An 18313-nucleotide genomic window follows, 5' to 3' on the forward strand; every position below is an offset into this window, starting at 1 on the left:
AGACTTGCAAAATATATCTAAATAAATGAAATAGGACTAAAATCAGTAAGCTTAAATTTTATTTTCACTGTTACCATGGAAACTGTATTGCCGAATAGAATAAGGTGTTTCACGCTTAGCTGAAAGACAAAAATATACTATTATCAAGTTACGTGATAAAAATACTTTTTTTTATATCTTTTGAAATATATAGATCTATCACAATATCTATGTCTCTTAATTAAGAAAATTTTCCGTACAATTCTTTTATTTAAATAATAAAATATAGAAATTGGGCATGTAAGTAGATCTAATAGGCATTAAGCATTAAGACGTACGTGGACTGCATTTCCTGGCAATGACAAACAAAGATAAAAAGGACTCGTATGTTTAAGTAAAAAGTTTTAAAACATAGTCCTCCTTACATTTTATGAATTACAATTAGATCTATATCTAGATCTATATCTACATCTAGCATTTTAGAACATTAAGAAATAGTGCACATAGATTCTAGAGTTCCAGATCAATAATCTAGAATAGTACAGGGCTTAAAGTTAAAGAAAGTAGATCTACTACACTACTACTTTAAGAAGACTTAAATTAAATTGGTAATCTATCGTTTTAGGTACGTAAAATCGCCCGCGACTAGTAATGTGAAAAACAGGTGACTCCTTACATTTTAATAATTATTTCACATTTTGAGGAGGATTTATGTTTTGAAAAATACAAAAATGTTTCCTTGTTTCATTTATGTACCTGTTTTTAAACAATTAAATTAACAAACATATCACAATATGAGAATATACTTCTATTACAGCCTTGACAATGAGGTAACATTTTCGTACATTAATAGCCGCGGGCGATTTTACGTACCCAAAACGATAGATTACCCTTAAATTAATAAAATTATTAATTTTTTAAGCTAATTAATTAAAAAAAATTATTAAAATTTTAAAATATCATTTATCTATATTAAATAAATATAATTTAATTAAATATTAAAATACGTGACTACTCACTCTTACTGTCAATAATTAGTATTATAATTAGTCAGTAACCTAGTTTAGGGTAATCTATCGTTTTGGGTATGTAAAATCGCCCGCGGCTATTAATGTACGAAAACCTTACCTCATTGTCAAGGCTTTAAAAGAAGTTAATTGTTATATATTTGTGTCAAATATTATAGATAAATGAATAATAAACCTAAATCAATGGCTAAATATATCGATATAGGCCAGAAATTAACTTTAAACAGCAGTGTCTGAGAGCAAGATTTGCTATATAAACAGCAGCCATTTGTAAAATAGAGTGGCTTCCCCCTGAATCTGCGCTATAAGCTTATAAAAATAAAACTTAAACAAGATGGCTGCTATAGTAAATAAGCATGGTTGCATCTGTTGGAAACATCGCTAGTCTTCATTTATTACGGAAAAGTTTTAATTCAACCGTTTAAAAACGGGTACATAAATGAAACAAGGAAACATTTTTGTATTTTAAAAAACATAAATCCTCCTCAAAATGTGAAATAATTATTAAAATTTAAGGAGTCACCTGTTTTTCACATTACTAGTCTCGGGCGATTTTACGTACCCAAAACGATAGATTACCCTAGTTACTAGTCAATACTAGACCTAGATTGTCCTAGAACTAGATCTAGAACTCATTTAACACTTAACGACTTTCACTTTAGTACTTTACAGTCCAAAAAAAGAGACATTCATTTAAAAATATTTTAAAGATGATAGATTATTGAACCTTGATAAAAATTAATTAAAATTTTTTGTCGACCTCTATCTACTACTAGATCTAGTACTAGCTAGTAGCTAGACTCTAAGATCTAGATATAGTAGATCCAAATTCCAGAACTAAGTCGATTCTAATACTAAGTTATTAAATTTTCAATGTTTTTTGTGTGTGTAGAATGGCTTGGGAGGGTGTTCTTAGAATTTGAAATATCCTACATTAATAAATATATGTGTATTATCATTATGAGTTATAATTATTAACATAATACATAATTGTTTTGGATTATTTAAAAAAAATAACAGGTATATAAAATATTTTATCATTTAGTACCTTAGCACAAAATGGGAGATACAGAAGAAAATGCTGCTCAAGAAGAAAAAGCACCTGATGCACCTGTAAAGGAGAATGCATGCAAAAGAATTATTGGAAGTATGCTTTGTTGAATGTCGTATATATTTTATTTTTCATTGAATTAATTTTATTCAAATTATGTCATTAAATTACGATTATACAAAATGACTGCAAAGTAGGTTTATAGCTACTGTGTTGCAGTGCAGCCATGCAGCTTCAAGGGAATGCTATCAGGACTCCTTTCTATTTTGTTCTATAATATATACACATAAATACATAAGCCTACATATATATATATATATATATGTATATATATATATTGCATTTTTTAGCTATATGGAACACTAGGTTCACATCTGATGTAAAAGAGGACCAAGAATTGCTTGTACAACGAACATTTCGAGAGCTTATCATTTACCTGTTATTTCTGACATTTGTTTGCATAAGTGAGTTTTAATTTTTTTTTCATCACTTAGATCTATAACATAAAATAAAATTGAAAGAAGAGCTAAAAATTAATTTTGCGTTCTACATGTGTTATAACTGTACCATTTAAAATAAAAAGCGGATTTTCTGGTTCGAATTTGAATATCCTGAAATTATCATTCTGTTTTTTTAACGGTGATATGAAAAATATTAAATAAATGATTTCTGAAATGTATTAAAGAGCTAGCAAGATAAAGTGCAAAACCTAACAACTGCTTTTTGTAACTGTATGCTACATTTCAAACATAAGCTAATAGATATGTTTTGTCTGGTGAGTTTAAGGTTAGGGTTGTATCATTAAAAAGTATATTTACATAACTAATGGAAAATGAGCTAGCTATTTCTCTCTCCTCTAGTTGCATTTGGCATGTCAACTACAAATATGTACTACTACACCAAAGTGATGATGGACCTGTTTGTTGATACCAAGTCTGCTGACGGTGTTTCATTTAGTAGTATCACCAGCGTTGATGAGTTTTGGAAGGTAATTTAGGCTTGTAGATCCTAGTATAACAGGGTGGAATTGCTATTGTTGCAAGATAAGCTGGGCCTAAAGAAAGATGTTTATATTAGTTAGGGGATTGAGTACTACACAATGACTTGATTGCAGGCTGGAATTGTTACTTTAGCATGTTAGTTCTGTCAACATGCTCGAAGCTACTATGTTACAAATTAACATTGTTGTGTTTTACAGTTTTAAAACTTTTAACTATTTACTGTTTGCACATTAAAATGTCAAACAAAATAAAAACTTGTTTGTATTACTCAAATAGTTAGAATATTTACTCTTATTAATGTTGAACCAGTATGCCAAAGGCCCCCTAATGGATGGTCTGTACTGGGACAAATGGTATAATGGGGACCCTCTACCAGCCAGCGCATCGGGTTATATTTATTATGAGAATAAACTCCTGGGTGTTCCTCGTCTTCGGCAATTACGAGTTAGCACAAATTCATGCACTGTCAATGAAGAGTTTGAAACTTTCATCACTGATTGTTATGCCATGTATAGCAAGGATGACGAGGACCAGCAGCCATTTGGAAGATATGCTCAAGAACCTAATGAAACTGCGTAGGGATTTTTTCACTTAGTGGTTGCTGTTCCAATTTTTTACTTCATTTTTGTAAATTCAAACTGTTAAATGTTTGGTGGTTTTAAGCTTTGGTGGTTTTAAGCTTTGGTGGTTTTAAGCTTTGGTGGTTTTAAGCTTTGGTGGTTTTAAGCTTTGGTGGTTTTTTCTAAATTGAAGTCCTGGAAGTTGTGTTAGTTTTTTTAAAAAGAATTCACATCTTGAGTTTCCTGGAAATGTACTCTTAATTTTAAAAACAGTAATCATGTTAAATTGCGGTAAAATTTTGTGTAAAAGACTTTCTATTAAAATGATAGCTATGTCATATAACTAGATCTTTATTGAAACATGAATTTTATTTATATGCAGCTTGTATAAATTCTGTTATTGCATTAGTTTAACGGTGAGGATCTAGCTTACAGCTTCATAAATTTAAAAAACATCATTTGTGTTGTAGAGACTGATTTTCTGTCTGGTATGTTTTTGTTTAGGTGGATCTACAAAACTCAAGAGGAGCTGGAAGGATTCTTCTATTGGGGAAAGATCCACATGTACAGCGGGGCCGGCTATGTCAAGGATCTTCACAACACTAAAGAGCAGTCAGCACAGGATATCAAAGATCTGGAGGACAAGCTTTGGATTCAGAGAGGAACCAGGGCGGTTTTTATAGCCTTCACAGTCTACAATGCAAACATCAATCTCTTTTCTGTCATTACGTAAGCTCATAGTTGTCAGAAACTATTGTATAAATAGTGTCCATTATCTAGCCATCTGTAACTAATATCAAATCAAATTTATCATATTTACTTGTAGCATCATAAAGCATAGATCTGGTGGGGAGGGGGTGTGGACCATCCAGTCACAAGTAAAATGAAAAGCTGCTGAAAAGTCTGCTTATTTCAACTCATTTAAAAACGTACTAAAATTACCTACATTCATAGACAGCTCTGGTATGGTAGTGACACAGAATTGACTCTAGTTTCACATCACTAGATGTCATTTTTTTTCTTTAACCGGTCTGTTTGTAATGAATGTTAAATAAAAAATTATTTTAATTTTTTAATTTTGAAGACCAACCCGAATAACTATAAACTTTAAGAATATTTAATGCAGCACTACTGCTAAATTTGCAACACTTTTTGACGGGGAAAATATGCGATAAGGTGGTTTAATATTTTTATGATTTGGTTAAAGTTAAGCCTTATAATTTTTTATTTTGATAAAATTTAATGTATTTATTTCAATAGACACATTTCCCCTGCATAACATGCATTACAAATGTGCTGATAGCTAAAATAAAACAAATATATACACAACACTGTTTTAGTAATCTATAGATGGCCTCATATAGTTAGTGGTAATGAGTGGGTGTGACACCATGGGTTATGTCAGCTGATCTAGTGATGCCTGTTTGTATAAGTTTTAATATTCACAGAAATGAACAAATATTTTATACACGTTACATATTTATGTCATGAAATGATAGCTTCTGCTTTGTCAAATTTTTAGACTGCTAGTTGAGTTTCCTGCTACTGGAGGAGCCATTCCGTCTTGGAGTTTTAACACAGTGAAGCTCATACGCTATGTCAACAGTTTTGACAATTTTATCTTTGGATGTGAAGTGATATTTATTGTCTTTGTTGTGTACTACATCATTGAAGAGATTTTGGAGGTGAGATTTACTATTAACAATACTGGTTTGTTGTTTAATTAAATATTCTCGTAATGGCAAATGACTGGATTTTTTTGCAATTTGTTAGTCTGTGAGATTAAAACACTGTGAAGTTGTTGTATTCATAACTGTTGATAAAAAAAGCTTTGAGGTTAACACTTTACTTTTACATTAAAAATATTAAATATCAACTGCAAATATTTTTTTTAAGCAGTGAATTGCAGATTAAAGATCATGACCATTTGAAGAAATATGTTCGGGATATGTTGGAGACCATACTGAACCCTTACTTTTTGCCACCTTTTTTTCCACCAGCAGGTTGATCTGCATTTTTTACAGCAGACGCCTCATTCTGGTTCTTTGTTTCATTTCCTTTGCAGGAGCTCGTTTCATATTTCCACCATTATGCCCAGACATTTTTTTATATCATTTGCCAGTTTGGCTAATAGATCTAGTTTAAAAAAATTGATACAGAAAAGTGATTTTTCCATTATCTTTTTGCTTCAACAGATCAGCTTCACTGGGTACCGGTACTTCCTGGACTTCTGGAACATTCTGGATGTTGTTCTGTTGCTGGTAGCCGCAGTGTGTATCACGTTTAATATCTATAGATCCACAACCATCTCCTCCAAGTTAGAAGCACTTTTACAAGATCCGTTGAAGTATGCAGCGTTTGAGAACCTGGGATTCTGGGAAGTCAGGTTTAACAACTCTGTGGCCATAACTGTGTTTATTGCTTGGGTAAAGGTAGGTAACTCTACTAACATTGTTTTTACACCATTTTTGTTACTTTCAGTTATAATTACTCCAAAAATATGAGGTTAGAATCAATTTTTTTTGTATTATTAGCTTATTCATCTCTAATAGTGAAAGGCAGACATACCGAAATTGAGAAATCCTTGTTTAAAACTAGGTTTGGGTAATGACATGGTTGGTTCAATTTAATTTGGAATAATTGAACCAGGTTTATTTTATTTTGGGTAATTCCAATACTTTCAAGAGTTTGTGCATTTTTAACCTAGATGTTTTGTTTTAAGTTTATTGGCTGAATAATTGTCTGTATTTCATTATATATACATGACTGATCCTTAATGCCCCATTTTTGTGCTTCAGGTATTCAAGTACATCAGTTTTAACAAGACCATGACCCAGCTATCTACGACACTGAGTCGCTGCGCTAAAGATCTGCTGGGGTTCTTCATCATGTTTTTTATAGTTTTCTTAGCCTTCACGCAGCTGGGATATCTTTTGTTTGGAACTCAAGTCAATGATTTTAGTACTTTCATGAACTCATTGTAAGTTGTAGTAGCTAACCTTGTTGCTGTCTCATTTCTGGTTTTAAACTTGATCCACTTTTTTTAAACAAAGAAAAAATTAATAACAGGTTACTACAGAATAATTATTTCCTTATTTTTTAAAAATTGATAGAAGGTGCACATTTTCAACATAGTAATTGGATTTTTTAAATTTGAAAATTCCTAATAATTTGATACAAAATGTTTGGTGCCTATTATTTTACAAGTTGTTACATTTTATTAGTTGAACACTGTTTTCAACTGCTTCCAGTGACACTGTCTACATACTGTTTCTGTACTGTTTCTAGTGACACTGTCTACACACTGTTTCTGTACTGTTTCCAGTGACACTGTCTACATACTGTTTCTGTTTACTCCGACAGTTTCACCCTGTTCCGGATCATCTTGGGTGACTTTGACTTCCACCAGCTGGAGCAAGCCAACCGTATCCTGGGCCCCATCTTCTTCATGCTGTTTGTCTTCTTTGTATTCTTCGTCCTCATCAACATGTTTCTGGCCATCATCAACGACACATACTCCGAGGTCAAGTCAGACATGGCCAAGCAAAGTGACCAATTCATTATGTCCGATTATATAAAACAGGTGATGCTTAAAATAATAATTTAAAGTATGTCATTTTTTTCTGTTAACGAAGGCATAAGGCCTAATTAGTGAAAAGAAATTGTCAAATTTATCCCAACTTTATCTGACTAGTTATCAAAACAAATTAAAATATATAATTAATAAATTGTTTTTACCTCCCCTTTCTTCTTCTTGATCAGGGCTATCAAAAGCTGTTTAGCAGGTTTGGAGGTAAAAAAGAGAAAATAGAAGGCTATGAGAAAATACTGACTGGGGAATTATCTGGGAAGACTATGCACTTTGAAGAATGGAAGAAAGAGCTTATAAAGTAAGTATATTTATTATGCTAATCAATTCTTAGCTTGCTAGATATAATTAGTTCTTTAAATAAAGAGATAAAAATTACATTAAGATAAAAGGCAGAGATTTTGTCCCCCAGGAATGGCTATGAGGAGGAGGAAATAGAAGAAGTATTTGCCAAGTATGACATAGATGGAGATCAAATCCTGGACCATGTAGAACAAGCCAAGATGCTGGAAGAGTTACAGAAAGCTAAGGTCAATAAACTCATTTGTCTTGTAGAGTCATTATACATTTTCAAAGAATCAAGTTGTTTCAGGAAATTAAAAAACTATTGAAGTAATTTTTTTTCAAATCTCCAGGCTATGTTAGAGTCGGGTAAGAATAAAGATCCAACTCACGCGTTTGATGAAGTACAAGGAGATGACAGTGATGAAGAGAAGGAAGGTAGAGCAGGGAAGGGAGATCTAATCCCTGCTGAGGAGTTTATGGTGAGCACCTAATTGTTTTCATTCTTTGTTGAGTGTGAGCATATATGCTCTCATTCTTTGTGAATGGTGAGCACCTAATTGTTTTCATTCTTTGTTGAGTGTGAGCATATATGCTCTCATTATTTGTGAATGGTGAGCACCTAATTGTTTTCATTATTTGTTGAGTGTGAGCATATATGCTCTCATTTTTTGTGAATGATGAGCACCTAATTGTTTTCATTCTTTGTTGAGTGTGAGCGTATATGCTCTCATTTTTTGTGAATGGTGAGCAACTAATTGTTTTCATTCTTTGTTCAGTGTGAGCATATATGCTCTCATTTTTTGTGAATGGTGAGCACCTAATTGTTTTCATTCTTTGTTGAGTGTGAGCATATAAGTTCTCATTTTTTGTGAATGGTGAGCACCTAATTGTTTTCATTCTTTGTGAACAATGAGCATATTTGTTCTCATTCTTTGTGTACAATGAGCATATTTGTTCTCATTCTTTGTGTATGGTGAACATATTTGTTCTCATTCTTTGTGTGTGGGGAGCATATTTGTTCTCATTCTTTATGTATGGTGAGCATATTTGTTCTCATTCTTTATGTATGGTGAGCATATTTGTTCTCATTCTTTGTGTATGGTGAGCATATTTGTTCTCATTCTTTGTGTATGGTGAGCAAATTTCTTCTCATTCTTTGTGTATGGGGAGCATATTTCTTCTCATTCTTTGTGTACAGTGAGCATATTTGTTCTCATTCTTTGTGTATGGGGAGCATATTTCTTCTCATTCTTTGTGTACAGTGAGCATATTTGTTCTCATTCTTTGTGTATGGGGAGCATATTTCTTCTCATTCTTTGTGTATGGTGATCATATTTCTTCTCATTCTTTGTGTATTGTGAGCATATTTGTTCTCATTCTTTTTGTATTGTGAGCATATTTGTTCTCATTTGTTTTGTGTACAATGAGCATATTTGTTCTCATTCTTTGTGTACAGTGAGCATATTTGTTCTCATTCTTTGTGTACAGTGAGCTTGTTTGTTCTTATTCTTCATTATTTCACATTCTTATTTGATGGTTTTGATTGATTTGATATTGAACACGGAAATAATAAATCTCCAGGCCCTGGTTCGTCGTGTAGACAGAATGGAATCCACTCTGAAGGGAATGATCACCAACATTGACTCAGTTCTGTCTAGTCTAGCAGGCAGGGGATAGGTAAGCTGGTGCTACATTTACAGGTGTCATTTGATCAACTGTTGCAGGTGACATTTGATCAACTGTTGCAGGTGTCATTTGATCAACTGTTGCAGGTGTCATTTGATCAACTGTTGTAGGTGTCATTTGATCAACTGTTGCAGGTGTCATTTGATCAACAGTTACAGGTGTCATTTGATCAACTGTTGCTTAGATCACCAACAACATATCAGCAAATCTTGTGTAATAGGTTCATGGCTTAATGTTGGTTTGTATTCCCAGCAACCAAGTCATTCCCCCCCCCCCCCGCCCCCCACAGTGTAGTGAGATTCTCAATAATCAAGTCATTTCCTCCTTTCACTGATGTGTGTTAATTTATTATCAAAGTTCAATTCATATGACTTGGGATAACTTTTGTTTATTGTCAAAGTTCAACTCTTATGACTCGGGATAACTTTTGTTTATTGTCAAAGTTCAACTCTTATGACTCGGGATAACTTTTGTTTATTGTCAAAGTTCAACTCATATTACCTTGGATAACTTTTGTTTATTGTCAAGCTAAGAGTTAAATGACTTAACATTACTGTGAAGGTAGATAATCAACACTGAATGCTGGGTAAATCACTGGGCAACACTCATGTTTACCTTTTTTTCTTCTTCACAGGTCAGACATTGTTGTGAAGATGTTGATGTTTTATTTATAATTTACGTGTTTTGAAACATTCATTGTATTATGTGGTAAAGTTTTTATTGATTTTTTTTTAAATTAAAAATTCCGTTTTTTAAGATTAATGTGTATATTTTGTATTAAAAAAATAAACTAAGGAATACAGTTGAAGTTATGCTAATACATAATTGATTTTAATTTTTGTCTTTTAATTCTAACAAATAATTGCTGATTTTCTGGTTAAAAATTATATAAAGTTTTATCTCACATGGATTAAATTCTGAACAATCAGTCTTTTGTTTTGTTAAGCATGAACAAGTGTGAACGTTTAAAAATCTAAATAGGCCCTATCAGTTTTGTGTTTTCTCTACCTGTGTTCAAGCTGAGTTGTTGAGAAAAATGAGATGAAACTACTAAAAACTTGTAACACACCTTCGATTTTTATTCCGTGTAAATGAGAAGAGTGTCCATGATAAAACGTTTTTTAAAGTGCTTGAACTTCACACAATTATTCTATTGCTTACCAGTTGAAAACTCCTTCCTGATTATCGTAAGATTTAAATATGTAGATTATGCTGCAAAATAAATTAGGAAACGTAACTATAATCTATAGGAATATTCCGTTTTTCTTTTTTTTGGTGATTACCTCCCCTACACATGGACATTTTCCTCCTCTGTGAACGATATGAATGCTTTCCTGCAACGCCCATTTCATTGAAACCAAAGAGAGTCACATGTATCTGTATCAACTTTCAAAAACTATATATAGATACTTCTAGCACGTTTCTAGGATCTAACAATGGCATTTCAACCGAATTAAAAAAAACTTTAGACACATCTATCAACTTCCTAAAGCTAAACAAAAATGTAAACATGATTGATTTTAGGACCTAAAGGGCGCAAACTCTTATGGATAAAAAAAAGAGAAAATCCTGTCGATATAAATGAAATGTATAAAACAAATTACATGACACCGTAACAATAACTACTATAGAAAGCATGAATCACTCTTTTTACACAAATAAAAGTAATGCTCATAATAGCGAAAGGGAGGGGGGGGGTGGAAACAAGGAACTCAAGCAGTGAATTCCCGTTGTTAGTTTCACTATCACACGTGGATATTGAGTCAGAAGCAGAGCTTACGGTAGATGCAGTAAGTTATCCGCCTTATGGGAAATCCCCACAAATTCACCGTAACATTCCGCACTTAACTTAAGACGCTTTAAGCAGATAGAATGACAAATAAATAAAGCTGGCATTATCGAAACTGATCACCTGAGAGATATTTAACGTTTTTATAGCTACTGGATTGCATTATCAAGTTAATATGGCAAAAAAAATATATCAACCACGGTACAACCTCCCACCGAAAAAAAACCCGAGCAAAGCTAATCCAACTTAAGTCATACCATAATCCTAATTTAGGCCTACTATCTCCTAACTTCATCCTTACTTTAAGCCTACTATCTCCCAACTTTATCCTTACTTTAAGACTTTAAGCCAACTATCGCCCAACCTACCCCTACTATAACCCTACTTTAACCCTATTATACCCTACTATACATCAACTTTAGTCCTACCATATCCTTTCCATAACCTTACCATAGACTTTCTAAAGCCCTGTTACAATCGTACTGCAGCCCTCTTTAATCTTTATGTTCACATGTTTAGAACTATGTTGATATATTTAAGAGGAAAATCAAATTAAAAAACAAAAATTAAACCAATAATAAATAACGTTATTTTGCAAAAAAAAAGAAATTGGAACTATTTTCTTCAAAAATAAAAATATAAGAATTCTGAATTTTATATATATATATATATATATATATATATATATATATATATATATATATATATATATATATATATATATATATATATATATATATATATAAAACATATCTAAAACACAATATACTTTTAAAAGATGACTTGATTTTATTAAGTTATAAGTCTAAACTTATACACTTATAGCTTGCTGTGGCCTCTATTAGTTGCATATTGAGGTCCAATCATCTATACACTTGCTAGAGATAGTCCAGGATTCATTACAGGTGTGGCTGCTTATTTAATCAGGCCCGTCTTCTTTCATCTGTGCCGCTGACGTTGACGCCAGTTCTGACGCCAGTTCTGACGCCGACTGTGCCGCTGACGTTGACGCCAGTTTTGACTGTGCCTTCGCTTGAAGCATCACACGTGCCGCCGACGTTGACGCCAGTTTTTCCGCCGACTGTGCCCTCGCTTGAAGCATCACACGTGCCGCTGACGTTGACGCCAGTTTTGACTGTGCCTTCGCTTGAAGCATCACACGTGCCGCCGACATTGACGCCAGTTTTGACTGTGCCTTCGCTTGAAGCATCAAACGTGCAGCCGACATTGACGCCAGTTTTGACTGTGCCTTCGCTTGAAGCATCAAACGTGCAGCCGACATTGACGCCAGTTTTGACTGTGCCCTCGCTTGAAGCATCACACGTGCCGGCGACATTGACGCCAGTTTTGACTGTGCCCTCGCTTGAAGCATCACACGTGCCGGCGACATTGACGCCATTTTTGACTGTGCCATTGCTTGAAGCATCACACGTCCCCGCCTACGCAGTCTCCACCGGCGACTCTTGCCATTGTACACCACCTCTGTAAGGGTGAGGGTCATGTATCGTCTCAAATACAAAACTACTCTCATAACGAAGCTTAAGTTTTTATATGGATACATGTATATTGTTACACTCGGCTTTCTAATTATTTTTGACTCGTTTGGGGCCAGGTGTAACACTATTAAAGAACACAATTCACAAAGTGAATTTGTTACATTGAAGTATAATTTTCACCAACTAAAACAAACATTGACACGAAGAAAAAACTGACAACTAGATACACTGTGTTGGCGCTACCCACACTGCTTACACACTACTAATCCGTGCCTACACACTTTCGTATAGACATCTACGTCAACCCCCCCCCCCCCCCCACCACTATTCACGTACAAACAATTCAATTCAATGAAAAGATCAACAGTTTACTGTAAAGTGAATGGCGGAGTTTCCTAGAGACAACATGTCGTCTAAGAACTGACGCGCAGGTTTTTTTAGTTGTTTTTTCCCCGTGTTCCTTCTCTGGTTTTGTCTGTAGAATAAAGGACAACAACAGTACTGTTAATTGATAAGGTTAACGAGTTAGACTTTAAGTTAAAACAAAATTAATTTGATGATGATAGTGGTATTCTGCGTGTCTCTCAAACAACTAGAATCATTCTAATTTTTGTTTTTAAAATATCTTTTTTTTTGGAATATTATTAAGAGGGGTATTACAATTTTTTTGTGTGTGTTAAATAATTTAGACGAATGTAAGTGGGGTATGAAAATAATCATATTTTAGTGGACGTCGTAAATGGATGACATTTTATGCATTACAAAATTATTGTAATACACTACAATAAGTAGCGTGCATTGATGGTTTGTATGTAAATGAAAATAGATGCTTGATTTAAAAAAAAATTGTGAGCTTTGTTTATTAAGTGTAAGTGTGCAAAAGTCAAACCTAATATAAAGATTTAACGAGACAAACCAATTTTAATGTGACAACTTTGTACCCCAACTTACTCGGCTGATTATCAATTGTTCCAGACTCCGGACTTTCAATTCTATACATCCTAGTAGAAATAAAAAGCAACATTAATAATTTAAAACTACCATGCTGAAACAAATATAAAAACACGTGAACACACTTAAGTAAACTTCTAAGCACACTCGCACAGACTAATCCTCAGACAACCGCCAAGCCAAATACATTCAAGCTCGTTAAAAAACTTGCCTAATGATTTTACGATCTTTGCCAGAATCGTACCTACGAATACAAAAATAAAACATACAAATATTAAACAGGAACATTTGTAGCCGTGTGCTGTTGTGTGTAGGTCTTTCCGTGTGCTGATGTAGGTGTTTGTTAGTGATAACGTGTGTATGTATTTGCCAGTGTGTACGTGTTTACGTGTGTGTAGGCGTGTGTGGTTGCTGGTGTGTACGTGTTTTTGTATGTCAACGGACCCAAGTCCATTTGTGATGATGTGTAGGTCTCACTGGATCCCGATAGGCGTACATGTTCAGGTGTGCTGATGTGTACATGTTCAGGTGTGCTGATGTGTACATGTTCAGGTGTGCTGATGTGTACATGTTCAGGTCTGCTGATGTGTACATGTTCAGGTGTGCTGATGTGTACATGTTCAGGTGCGCTGATGTGTACATGTTCAGGTGCGCTGATGTGTACATGTTCAGGTGTGCTGATGTGTACATGTTCAGGTGTGCTGATGTGTACATGTTCAGGTGTGCTGATGTGTACATGTTCAGGTGTGCTGATGTGTACATGTTCAGGTGCGCTGATGTGTACATGTTCAGGTGCGCTGATGTGTACATGTTCAGGTGTGCTGATGTGTACATGTTCAGGTGTGCTGATGTGTACATGTTCAGGTGTGCTGATGTGTACATGTTCAGGTGTGCTGATGTGTACATGTTCAGGTGTGCTGATGTGTACATGTTCAGGTGCGCTGATGTGTACATGTTCAGGTGTGCTGATGTGTACATGTTCAGGTGTGCTGATGTGTACATGTTCAGGTGAGCTGATGTGTACATGTTCAGGTGTGCTGATGTGTACATGTTCAGGTGTGCTGATGTGTACATGTTCAGGTGTGCTGATGTGTACATGATGGTTAGGTGTGATTATGTGTGTACGTGCCCAAGTGAAGCTGTGTTTATCTGTTTAACTCAACTCACGGATTTCAACTGTCAACAGCAAGATAAAAGCAAGAATAGCACATAAAACTATTTCATACATGATCACAAGCTTCCAGCTGGGCTGTCTGAACCTGTACACATTCAAATTATATATATATATATATATATATATATATATATATATATATATATATATATATATATATATATATATATATATATATATATATATATATATATATATATATATATTAGATATATAAATTATATGCGTGATCCGTTTTCGAATGGGGCATTACCTGTATATGTTCAAATTGATAAAAGTGAATGAAGTCTAACAAATTTTAATTTTGATAATATTATATATGTTTGTCGCTTTAAAAAGTACAAGTTTTTATTATATAAAGTCATGATGCATGACTTGAAATATTATAAACGTGCTAAAATTTCAACAGTTTTAATTGACACTGTTTGGGTTGATTAAAATGACAAAATAACATTATAATACAAAATAGCATTATAATACAAAATAGCATTACAACACAAAATAGCATTACAACACAAAATAGCATCGTAATACAAAATAGCATTACAACACAAAATAATTGCAATAAAAAATAGCATTGCACGTTTAGTACACTAAATAGTAACTGCATGCTAATTTTCAATTTGAAAAAAAATCATATGTTTTTCTGATAGGCTGCACTGATCTTAAGTATAAGAAATCACCTCAAAGATGCTGTTTGAATGATTTTGTAGAAATGTCTAGACCGGCTTTGCCAGAAAACGAGCAATTCTATACAGTACAGACATTTATTTTCTTTGATAGTTGATCGATTTTTTGTATACCATAAGTGAACATTCGAAAATGCTCAGTTTGTTCTGCAGCAGTTTATGACAATAAAAGATAATTAATGCCTAGTAAGTAATTGGCTGGGCATAGTGCTGACTAAACTATCCCCTTTAACGCCAAGGTTAAAATATCCCCTCTAATGACGAGGTCATTGAAACAGATAAACTCAAGTTCTTCTACCGCATGTCTTGGACGCGAACACAAAAAGATAACGTGTTGAAATACCTTTTTATACTTAGTTCGTGGCTTTAGTGAAAGCTGTTGTAACGGATTACCTTTTCACTTTAGACAAGGGATTGTCCAGAGATCGTCTCGAACCACAGGGGACCTTGAGGCACAGTTGACCTTTGAGTCACAGTTGACCTTTAAGTCACAGTTGACCTTTGAGGCACAGTTGACCTTTGAGTCACAGTTGACCTTTAAGTCACAGTTGACCTTTGAGTCACAGTTGACCTTTAAGTCACAGTTGACCTTTGAGGCACAGTTGACCTTTGAGTCACAGTTGACCTTTAAGTCACAGTTGACCTTTGAGGCACAGTTGACCTTTGAGACACAGTTGACCTTTGAGTCACACTTGACCTTGAGGCATAGTTGACCTTGAGGTCTCACAGTTTATCTGTGAGTCACGCCTTGAGACAGAGACACTAAAAGTAACAGTAAAACTAAAGTAAACATTATCTTCGCTAAGACAAGAAAGTTAACAGAAACTTCTAACCACTTCAAGAGTGCCACGATGCTGCTTTGTTTTATTAGCCTTTAGTCAAAGAACAATTTAGTAGTTGCAAATCTCTGATAAGCTAATTTTATCCCTCGATAAAAATAATCCCTAACTGAAATCATGCAAAGTAGGTATATTTGAAAATTAAGTTTTGTTCCCAATGTTTATGTTAAAATAAAAATCCATCACACATATTTCCCATGTAACAAACTGAAAATAACAAGAACATAAGCCACCAAACGGAGCGGATCAGAAACAAAGGCTTTATAGATAGTTTTAAATTTTATATGAATGTACAAACACACAGACACATACACGTTATATGTTATTTTGTTTTGTTATTGTTTTATCGAATCGTTTCAATAGGATAGTATTGACAACTGTATAATGCTTCGTGCACTTAATGTTTGTTAACTGAATGACAAGTTTCCACGGGTCAACTAGTTCACACATTTAATTCGACTCAAACCAAAGTTGTAGAAAAGTCTTTGCATGTCTTGATGACATTGAGACTTTCCAGTACATTCTAAGCTTTAAGGCGGCTATGTTGGACATTCATGAGAGTCAGCGTACGCGTTTTTTTCCCTACAGATACGCTCTGACATAGTTTCTATTATTCTTGGTTAACAGGGTCGTTCGTTTAACGGAGCGTTCGTTGACCGAATACAATTGTATAAACATTGTGTAACATGCATATTTTGAAACCAGTTGAAGCAGATGCATACATACATTTTTAAACAGACACATACGATGTTATTTTGTTATGTTGTTCTTTTTTATCTGACCGGACTGGAGATATACTTAGTATAGTAGGTGTGATCAAAGGGGTCGGCGTTTTATAAGCGCTGAGTGTAATTTTGACATGAGTGTGTTTACTGTATAATTTATAGAGTATTAGATCTACATCTAATTTTCTATTCTATAGATAGTTAAAGATACGAGTAGATCAGAGATCTAGAGAGATCTAGAATCTAGATCTAGAAATCTAGATCTAGATCTAGATCTACTCCATTGGTATTCCACTAAGTTACGTTTTGAAAATAGTATTTGTACAACAAGATAATGCTCCAGAGTAGATCTAGATTAAATAATGGGTTTCAACTCACCCTAATCTAATGCTGTAGGACCAATTTTTTAAAAGAATGATTGTTTTTTTTTTAAATATAGAATAATTTGATGTTTCAATCAACTGGTTTTTCTATTCTTGCGTATTCTACCAAGTTCACTTCCGCCCAGTTTGTTTTTAAAAAAAATATGAGTGAGCACTTTATGGTGTGCTACTTCTTATGAAAGCTTGAGAATTGTCCTGTGGTGTGCATTTTATGGTGTGCTGCTTTCTTAAAGAATCTTGAGTGTTGTCCTATCTAGATCCTAAGTAAAAGTTATTTACGAGGTTGATTCTTTGCATGGGAGAGAAGAAGATAAATCGCCATTGAAGGGAAGAAAACTAACCCCAAGAGACGATTAATTAGTTTAGCCTATAGACCACTACCTAGTTTAGCCTATAGACCACTATAGACCACTACCTAGTTTAGCCTATAGACCACTACCTAGTTTAGCCAATAGACCACTATAGACCACTACCTAGTTTAGCCTATAGACCACTACCTAGTTTAGCCAATAGACCACTATAGACCACTACCTAGTTTAGCCTAAAGACCACTACCTAGTTTAGCCAATAGACCACTATAGACCACTACCTAGTTTAGCCTATAGACCACTACCTAGTTTAGCCAATAGACCACTATAGACCACTACCTAGTTTAGCCTAAAGACCACTACCTAGTTTAGCCTAAAGACCACTACCTAGTTTAGCCCATAGATCACTACGTAGTTTAGCCAATAGACCACTATAGACCACTACCTAGTTTAGCCTAAACACCACTACCTAGTTTAACCTAAACACCACTACCTAGTTTAGCCTATAGACCACTACCTAGTTTAGCCTGAAGACCACTACCTAGTTTAGCCTAAAGACCACTACCTAGTTTAGCCTGAAGACCACTACCTAGTTTAGCCTAAAGACCACTACCTAGTTTAGCCTGAAGACCACTACCTAGTTTAGCCTAAAGACCACTACCTAGTTTAGCCTGAAGACCACTACCTAGTTTAGCCTAAAGACCACTACCTAGTTTAGCCTAAAGACCACTACCTAGTTTAGACTAAAGACCACTACCTAGTTTAGCCTAAAGACCACTA

The 18313-nt window shown here is 34.2% G+C and overlaps 2 protein-coding genes across 3 annotated transcripts; one reads left to right on the plus strand and one right to left on the minus strand.

Annotated features, from left to right (window-relative positions):
* Window positions 1–337: 337 nt before the first annotated feature.
* On the plus strand, window positions 338–10107 carry LOC131957804 (polycystin-2-like protein 1). 2 transcript variants are annotated; one of them, XM_059322597.1, is made up of 15 exons: window positions 338–363; window positions 2053–2154; window positions 2409–2522; window positions 2919–3046; window positions 3369–3634; window positions 4124–4348; window positions 5142–5304; window positions 5815–6051; window positions 6418–6599; window positions 6983–7202; window positions 7382–7509; window positions 7621–7738; window positions 7844–7972; window positions 9075–9170; window positions 9814–10107. In XM_059322597.1, exons 2-14 carry the CDS (start codon window positions 2067–2069, stop codon window positions 9168–9170), a joined length of 2094 nt encoding a protein of 697 aa, XP_059178580.1. In that variant the 5' UTR covers window positions 338–363; window positions 2053–2066; the 3' UTR covers window positions 9814–10107. The 2 variants fall into 2 exon arrangements, with proteins under 2 accessions (XP_059178580.1, XP_059178579.1); XM_059322596.1 differs by having other exon boundaries at window positions 339–373.
* A 1641-nt stretch (window positions 10108–11748) lies between these two features.
* On the minus strand, window positions 11749–15833 carry LOC131957817 (uncharacterized). The gene is made up of 6 exons (XM_059322617.1): window positions 15672–15833; window positions 14583–14674; window positions 13627–13659; window positions 13416–13465; window positions 12837–12939; window positions 11749–12450 (listed from the first exon to the last, which is right to left on the minus strand). The coding sequence occupies exons 2-6, from the start codon at window positions 14641–14643 to the stop codon at window positions 11888–11890; spliced, it is 810 nt and encodes a 269-aa protein (XP_059178600.1). The 5' UTR covers window positions 14644–14674; window positions 15672–15833; the 3' UTR covers window positions 11749–11887.
* Window positions 15834–18313: the final 2480 nt, after the last annotated feature.

This window comes from Physella acuta, unplaced genomic scaffold (assembly GCF_028476545.2).
Source record: "Physella acuta isolate Inbredline_101_S28 unplaced genomic scaffold, ASM2847654v3 ptg001269l, whole genome shotgun sequence".
Taxonomy (NCBI): domain Eukaryota; kingdom Metazoa; phylum Mollusca; class Gastropoda; family Physidae; genus Physella; species Physella acuta.